The sequence below is a fragment of the Filicampus tigris genome, chromosome 18 (assembly GCF_054856515.1).
Source record: "Filicampus tigris isolate MCC_2025a chromosome 18, RoL_Ftig_1.0, whole genome shotgun sequence".
Classification (NCBI taxonomy): Eukaryota; Metazoa; Chordata; class Actinopteri; order Syngnathiformes; family Syngnathidae; genus Filicampus; species Filicampus tigris.
In genome coordinates, this window is record NC_141234.1 from 2,065,686 (window position 1) to 2,074,319 (window position 8,634).

The window sequence follows — 8,634 nt, forward strand, 5'->3', positions numbered from 1 at the left end:
TATTAGTAGTACAGTACATGCACATGTACATCTTCCAGATCAATGCAGCCTTCTAATTAGTAACTCTTTTCAAATGTCCTTCTACATACAATGATTAAAGACAATAGGAAAAAACGTTGCGTGTGTGTTGAAGTTATACAGCTGCATCTGTTGCACACATGTATGAACACACGCATACACAAACGAGGATAAAAGATAAAAGCAGAACAGTCGGGATGTGGTTTAGTTTATTGCCAGTAGATGCTATCTGTCGTTCCTGAATAAGCTGTGTTTATATTTATATTTTCAAGCAAACTTGAGGGTATTTTTCCTATAGCTGCATCAACTATTCAACCCCATTTTAAAGAGAGCGTTTCATCTTTCCGTGTGGCCTGGCGCTGGACTGAGTAGGAGTGGACCAGCCAGGACGTGCAGCGGATGAATAGATTGGAATTCAATTTGGCACAGTTTGAGCAACTGGACATTTCAATTGAATTAGATCAGATCTGGATCAAATTCAACATTTCAATTTACAAGTTGCGCCAACAGCAGATGACACTCAAATTGGATAACGTGGACTAAAGTCGGTAAGCATTAGACTTTATATTATAAAAAGAAAATTTCATTCACACTGCGTCGGATCAGGATTAAATCTAGTTTGACAATTTACCAATTCTGCAAACATTAAATTGAACCCAAACTGCATCATACCTAGATCAAATTTGGTTTAAAGTGACAATTTACACATTTTGGATACACATTATACAAAACTTAATTCAAACTGGATCATATCTGGTTTAAACGTCGAAAAAGAAATGTGATAGAAATTTCAAGTTCACCAGATCTGAACATCGCAGTTTACAGACCGCATACACATAGCAAATGGTCTTCAAACTGGACCAGATCTGAATTAAGATTGGCTTCCCATTAGTTTGGTTGCTTGGGGAGGACTTCACAAATGAATAGCCGTTACGACTTGAATAATTATTCCTCATATCGGCTTTAACACGTTCAAGTCTTGGTAACAATCTCCTTGCGCCCTTTTTCCAAGTTAGTTTTGGGGGTTCAGCAACGCTTTGATACCGACAGACAAGATCAGACAGGTTCTCTTTACAGAATCTGCGGATTTTATTAAAAAGAACAAAAACATTGGAATAAAAAAAAAAAAAATAAAAAAAAATCAATGATGTTCTTCCACACACTATTGCACATACGCACATTGGCTACTGAATCTCTCCCATATACAGTCGTTTATCACTGCCACCAGAGAGCACTGTGGAGACAAAGCAAGCACAACATTAGCAAGCAGTAGCAGCTAGCCGCCGTAAAAACACTCAACCCTCGATCTTTACACATTTATTCGAATTGCAGTATGCTTCAACAATTTTCACACCTACTAAGGCAAAAAATGAAGTTTGTGACTGCTAAAGACCACAGATGATTGCTAACGAAAAACATTTATCATAAAATCCGTACAGTGGAAAAAATGACAATTCCCCGTACAAATCATATCTTCCTAGTAATTTTACAAAGAAAAAATAGTTTAGTTCAAAGAGTGTTGACTGTATTTCCCAAAACGTTTTGCATTTTCCTCCAAAAATTCTTTTAAGTCTTACATTTCTGTGAAAAGAAAAAAACCAATTTATTTCTGGAAAGTCATCGACAGTATTGTGGAGAAAAAGTTGTACAGTCCGCCCCCAAAAATGTACTTAAAAAAAAAAAAAAAAAAAAAAAGCAATTTCTTTAAAAAGTTGCGTATTTTACCAGAAAATGTATATTTACTAAAAAGTAACCTTTTCTCAAACAAGTTATATTTATAAGAAAAACTTCTACTCATACATTTTTAAAACACGACAAAAACATAAGTAATAAGGGCCTTTTCGGCCAATAATTTATCATCATGCCCTACAGAAACATTTCCAAGTCGTATTGTTCCCGAACTGCGATTTGGGCGAGGGTCGTCGACTGGCGGCAAATCTCGGTTGATGGCAGCGCGACTTACCAACGGGCTCTTCGGGATGAAAGACCACCTCATTGACGGAGCCGGCGTGTCCCGGCAGCTTGTAGAGGATGCGGCGTGACGTGGTGTCCCAAATGTACACAAATCTAACACAAGAACGCGCCACCGTTTGGGTGAATTCTGGTTGCTTTCGCGAGGACATTTCTCATTTGCCAGCAGCCTTCAATGCAGAATTTGTGTTTGCTTGTGTGTGTGTCACCTGTCCGCTGACCCCGCCGCTATTTTGCTGCCGTCGGTGGACCATGAACACCTCAACAGATTCTTGAAGGAAAACAACACATCGTCTGATTTTGTCAACGCAAAAGTTGAAGATTGACAGCTTCCAAAACCAGCCGATGACTGGCTTGCTGACACATACTCACTACCAAATATAAGGTATTGAGGACGGCATTGACAAGCTTTAGGGGAATATTAATCATTACCTTTTCAAAGTTATGTACGTTGCCCTGGAAAATCTTCACACATCTTTCCTTGGGCGCAAAAGGTCGAACGTCCCAAATACGCACTGTATGCAGACATTCACAAGGGTCAAATCTCTTGCCTGAAAAGAGATACTTTCATCACGTAAAAAGGTTCACCGGTGTTGTCCATGGAGTTGGAGAGCAGGTACGATCCCTCCGAGCTGAGACTGAGCCCGGTCACGGAGTCGCCGTGCCCGTGCATGTTATACATCAGCTTGTTCTGCCTCAGGTCCCACACCTGCAACACAACAAATATTGTGGCCTTCAAATCAGGGGATGTCATTGCCTTTGTCTTAGGGTGGAATGTGTTGAATGCGCCCCTCCCCAAAAAAGCGCTTTTAAGTCCATGAAAAATAGTCACTCGAGGACTTGAAAAGTGGCGACAAGCAAGGTAGCTTAGCAACTAGCAGCGCCCATAGTAGCATGTCGCTGATTGGTGAGCAGGGGGATAAGACCCCTTTAGAAAAAACGCAGGGTCTGAGATCACGATTTGGGTCCCAAAACGCTAAATCGTTCAGCCCTACTTGTTACCTTGATGTCGTTGTCGATGCCTCCGGACAGAATCTGGTCGCTGGTGTCGTTGAAGGTGACGGCGAGCACCTGGTAGGTGTTCTGGAAGGTGTGGATGGCGCCTTTCTTGCGCACGTCCCACAACTGCAACACAATATGGACATACGTTCGTAATGCTGTTTTTTTTTTTGTCTTGAGTTGTCAAGTTTACATATAAAACAAAGAAAATGACATGAGCACTGAAACGAAGCATATGAATGCAAGATGTGAATTTAAAATAGCCAAACAATTTTAGCTTAATGCTAACAGATAATGGATAGATGGAATAATAAAACTAGTATCAATGTTGCAGTAGTTAAAATCCTTTAAGCATATTCAATAATACAGATATATATTCTTCATCCTTTGTGAAAAATGAATATGAATGTAGCGTCTTGGGCTTAGAAGTAACCGTCTTCATATTATTCATTATTTAAGTATTATATGCTCCCCCTGGCGGCCACGCTTAAAAACATAACGCAAACAAATGTTTCATTCTTTACAACACTGAAGAGTGCCAGATTTCATTTTAAACACATTACAATTGTTATTTTTTGGACATACTTTACACATACAGGGCATCATATTGCATGCTGCCCTCACCTTGACAGTCCCGTCGTCGCTGCCGGTGCACATGAGTTGGGGACCCCTGCGCGCGGGGTAGCAGGTGTTGACGAAGGAGGTGTGGCCCTTCAGCCGCTTGATCCGCTCACCTGTCTCGCTGTCCCACACGCCCACCGTCTTGTCCGTGCTCGCAGAGAACAGCAGGCTGACATGGAACAAAAATCCATACTACTTCTTTACATTCCTCCGGTGTTTTAGCAACAATCTAACAGAGTGTCAGCACATTTGCGATTTAAATGGGGTTAAAGTTCCAAGCCATGGTTTGAGTTTGAAAAAAAGTAGGTGTGTTTAGTGACCTTCCGTCTGTGTTGTAGTGCAACTCCATCACTGCTCCGCTGTGACCCTTCAGCGTTGCAAAATTGTCACAGTCTCCATACACATTCCACATCACTACAGAGACGCAAAAACAGTTTATGTCTTCTTCACACAGTAACGCCTTCATGCCGTTTGTATGTGAGGGCTTACATATGAGCCTGTCAAAGCCGGACGAGGCCAGGGTGGCTCCGTTGGGGTGAAATTTGCAGCAGTACACCTCGCCCTCGTGGCCCGACATCAGCATGATGGGGGCCTGCAAGCTGGAGGACCTCGGGGGCCCCTGAAAGAGTCAATTCCCGTTATTACATATTGACAACTAATACTCATTTGAACCACTAGGTGGAACTAGTGGGCTATCCTACTGTTAGCATTAGTAGCATTCCCATACGGCAAGCAACTTCCGAGACTGTATTTCAAAGTCTAGTCCATTACAGTTATGTAATAATTAACATGAATTAATGAATTTAGTGGTCGTTTTTTATGCGACTCGGAAAACTCAAAACTGTACCGCGGCCACGAGCTGCTGAGACTGGGCCGCCGCCACTAGCTCCGTCCGGGGTCTCTTCATGGCAGCAGAGGGCACCACCGCCATATCCGCCATTCTTTTCTTCGGCTCAATCATGCCCGTTTCTTCGACAAAACAGCCCCAAAAGTGTTAAATTCCGTTGCTTCACCTCTAAAATCACAAATGTATGGCCGTCTTTTCACAAAGGTACATCCATCGAGCGGTTAGCTGTCGGGGAAGAGGAGAGAGAAGTACTTCCGCGACTTCAAGTGGTCTGATTGGTCGAGATTTGCAGTAGCTGTCCTGATTGGTTACGCGGTTTGCTGTCGGTCGGGATTAAACCGGAAGCGGAACTGGAATTGAAGTAATTGTGCGTCCTCTAACTGGTCGGAGGAAACAAAGACGGTGACGATTGACCATTGCGTCTTTCTGTCGACCTGTGTACCAATCATTATATCATTTTGTTCAAGACCTGAGCAAAAAGAAAAATGTGAAATAAACATGTAAAAATAAAAAAATATACAGATATATACATCCATATAACGAAGCATTTCGAGATTTACGGTGCCTGCGACCGTTGGTTGAAAGATTTGCAGAAGGTGGAACTGAGGCTAGGTGTCAGTTCTCTGATTGGGCAAAATAAGTAAAGCGCTCCTATGATTGGCTACACTGCTTGTAACAGTGCTGTTTTTCCTCGGAAGTGAAACCGGAGCTAGCTGTTGCTAACACAAAGAGTGAGTGTTTTAAGTTTATTTTGCACGCGATGTAATCTATAATCGGCGTGTTTTACGGACTTTGCACAGAATTCTTTAACCATACGAGCTATGTTCAATTGCATTTAAAATGAGTTATTCTCAATTTCAGCCTGTGAAGGGGATGCTTGAAGTATGTTGACGTTAGCTTGCGGCGAAGGGGATTCCTAAATCCGATTTTCTTAAACGATATAATCGATATAGGTAGAAAGATCGAAGATGTCCGACAGTGAGCCGGAGCCCGCGGGACTGGAAGGCCTGCCGCCGCTCTACAGCATTTCCAAGGGTGAAGTGGTCTCCGTGCAGACCTACGGAGCTTTTGTCCGACTGCCAGGCTACAAGAAGGAAGGTGAGCGAGACAAGAGGGAAGTGATGACTACACGCTTGGAATGGATTTCGTGCCATGCGTTATTATTCAAAATAAGAGAGGAGTAAGAAGGGTGCAGACTTGTGGAAATGACTAAATGCATTGATGACTGTTGGGAAGATGGAGATTGACCGCTTCAGTAGGCGAATGAGTTGGAAACAGTTCATGTCGTTTATGATGTATGGTTTCAACAAGTGTTAAGGTTTCAAGCCAGAGGTAGGATTTTACAATGGTTTGCGTTCCGATGCCCCTTTCCACAAATTTCAGACTTGCCAGCTATCAGGAAAGCAATGCGAGAGCCAGAAATTAACACGAAATGAAATCTCTTCCTTGTTGTTGTTTATAAACAATCTACTTTCAGGTCTGGTACACGTGAGTGAGATGTCAGCAACGCGCATCGAGAGTGCCGCAGAAATTGTCGACGTGGGAGAGAAAGTGTGGATTAAAGTCATCGGGAGAGAGGTAATAATACACGTATGCACAGTTGCACACACAATAACGGTTTAACTTCCAGGAACCTTTGGTTCGGGTTACTTTAGTTTGCAGGAACGTTTTAGTTTGAGGCAGTACACATTTTTTTATTATTGATATTGTACCTGTAGCGGCCAAACATGATGCGATGACGGTTCTTCCGCGTGTCTTTTGCTTGTCAGATAAAAGGTGAGAAGATCAAGCTGTCCTTCTCCATGAAAGCTGTCAATCAGGGAACGGGCCGGGACTTGGACCCCAACAACGTTATGGCAGAGTATGTTTAGTTTGCTGCGCCATACGCACATGCGTGTCGTTAACTATGTCAGCGCGTGCGTGCAGGCAGGACGCCAGGCGGCGGAGGCAGTTCCGAGACCACACGGGCAACAGGATCACGCTGGAGGCTGTGCTCAACACCACCTGCACAAAATGTGGCTGCAAAGGTGCCTCAAAGAAAACCTGGGACTATTCCCATTGAAGTCCCCTTCTTAACTGAGTCGCTCCTGCATTTTTAGGCCACTTTACAAAGGACTGCTTCTCTGCACCCGGCTTGCAGTACGCTCTTGTGCCTGAGGAGGACGACAAAGAGCCGCAGCAGCAGCAGCAGCAGCAGCAGCAGACATCCGCACCACAAAAAGATAAAGACAAGAAGAAGAAAAAGAAGGTACAGCAGGGCTCGCTGCCGCACTGGAATAAATAAAAGCGATGAACGCGCACTTGACACTTTTCTTCTTTGACCCGCCAGGAGAAGAAGATGAAGAAGAGGAAGCGCGAGAGGAAAGCGTCTGACAGCGACGACAGCAGCAGCAGCGAGTGTAAACCCAAGAGGAGATGTCACGAGCGGGACGATGACAACAAGCACAAGAAGAAGCACAAGAAACACAAATCGCACAAGCACAGCTGAGGCGCGCCCTCGCATGCAAAATGGCCACCAGTGGTGAGGACTTGTTTTCGTTTCAACTTTGGATTTTTGGTTAATTTTTAACTAGTTGATTTTTTTTTCTTTTTTTTCTTTGTCATGTTTCTGACAAGACAAACTTCTGGTTGTGAGGTCATTTTGCTTTCAGTCCCTGGAACATCAATCCTAAGCTTTAATTGTTCATCTTTTATTTTTTTTCTGTTAAATTGCAAAGACAAAACTCATGCGTTCTCCATTTTGTTATCTGGCCCCCTGTAACCGGATCACTGTAAGCAATATGGCGGAAAGCGACCACCCCGCCCCTCATGAGCAGAAATCCTCATCTAGTTTTACACTTTTCCGCTTTCTGAACATTGGCGACAGTACAACCGCAAACACACACAGAGGAAGCAGTAAAGGCGCAAACAGGAAGCGCAGTGTGGCCGATACCCGCACTTCCTCCATATTTTGACTCGGGGGGCCCTTTTGAAATTCAACCATTTGAAGGTTACACTTGGCAATGGACCTATTAAACAAAATGATGATCCTCCTCCTATCAGTGTCAGAAAGAAAATGTTTAGGCTTGCCTGATTCTTTCCAGATGTTGCATAGTGCATTTGGCAAGATGCGCTTTAAGATTCCTCGATTGTGGCTTGAAAAAAGGCCCGTCGGAACATGTTAAAGAAGAATTTGGAGCCGCCTAGTTGTGGACAAAGACATCAGAGAAGAGAGAAAAAAAAAGCATTAGCATACGCTCAACAAAATAGCTAATTCGATTTTTTTTTTTTCTTTTCTTTTTGCTCTTTGGGGACCGAAAGACAACCGCAGAGGATTTTGAGCATCTGCTGCCAGAGTATGAAGGAAAACAACATCACGGAATAGATCTTTGTGGGCATTTTGTTTTATTTAGCTCTTGTGTTCATTAGCATTTAGCGAGTTAGCCTGGCCTCCTTACGGACAGGAAGTGTATTTCCCACAATGGCAATTACAGACGTACAACGCATGCGTGTGTGAGGGTGTGACAATCCCTCGGTTGTTACGAGGAATGTTTTCTTCCACAGAGTTGGCAGTCCACCAACAAAAGTGACTTGTCACGTATCCTCTCGGGTGCTGCATGTTTTTTTTCCCTGATAGCATAGCATGCGATGATTACAGACATGTAATAAGTTGCTGTCATGACAATAATTTTTAAGTCATGTCATCATCTGCAAAATAAAGTGTGATAAAGTGCTTCCTGCTTCTGGATGTGAAATGTTTTAGAATGTGAAAGCAAAAGATTTTGTATTTATTTATTTATTTATTTTTAAATAGTTACACACCCTAACCTATATGATGCATTAAAAAATTATAGTTATATTTGTCCGCTGCTCGGTCAATACTTAATGGCTTTTTTTTTCCAAGTTGCGTTCGTCAAAAGGGAAAAACATTTTTTTGCTAGCGCTGGGTACAAACGACAGTCGAACAGTAGATGAGTGTACTTGACAAAGCGTCTGGTGAGTGTCGAAAAAAAGACACGCTTGTCCGTCTTACCTTGCATCTAGTTGGCAACGTGCGGTGAGCACATGACGCCTCTCCAGTGAGCCGGATAATGATGAAGTGCAAAAACACCTGCAATTGTTCCTTTCACCTTGCCAGGTCACGCGCACACGTACAGTACAGGACAGAGCGCAAACACACACACACGAGCCGCTTGCTG

General features: G+C 43.2%; 2 protein-coding genes across 3 annotated transcripts; one reads left to right on the forward strand and one right to left on the reverse strand.

Annotated features, from left to right (window-relative positions):
- Positions 1–1,083: 1,083 nt before the first annotated feature.
- Positions 1,084–8,620, reverse strand: snrnp40 (small nuclear ribonucleoprotein 40 (U5)). The gene is made up of 12 exons (XM_086015280.1): positions 8,469–8,620; positions 6,169–6,460; positions 4,457–4,578; positions 4,099–4,228; positions 3,930–4,023; positions 3,613–3,778; positions 2,992–3,114; positions 2,578–2,698; positions 2,422–2,504; positions 2,199–2,260; positions 1,982–2,085; positions 1,084–1,252 (listed from the first exon to the last, which is right to left on the reverse strand). The coding sequence occupies exons 3-12, from the start codon at positions 4,568–4,570 to the stop codon at positions 1,203–1,205; spliced, it is 1,047 nt and encodes a 348-aa protein (XP_085871406.1). The 5' UTR covers positions 4,571–4,578; positions 6,169–6,460; positions 8,469–8,620; the 3' UTR covers positions 1,084–1,202.
- Positions 4,936–8,169, forward strand: zcchc17 (zinc finger, CCHC domain containing 17). 2 transcript variants are annotated; one of them, XM_086015281.1, is made up of 8 exons: positions 4,939–5,187; positions 5,410–5,554; positions 5,934–6,034; positions 6,226–6,317; positions 6,383–6,483; positions 6,556–6,704; positions 6,786–6,977; positions 7,757–8,169. In XM_086015281.1, the coding sequence occupies exons 2-7, from the start codon at positions 5,425–5,427 to the stop codon at positions 6,942–6,944; spliced, it is 732 nt and encodes a 243-aa protein (XP_085871407.1). In that variant the 5' UTR covers positions 4,939–5,187; positions 5,410–5,424; the 3' UTR covers positions 6,945–6,977; positions 7,757–8,169. The 2 variants fall into 2 exon arrangements, with proteins under 2 accessions (XP_085871409.1, XP_085871407.1); XM_086015283.1 differs by having other exon boundaries at positions 4,936–5,186; positions 5,400–5,554; positions 6,786–8,169.
- Positions 8,621–8,634: the final 14 nt, after the last annotated feature.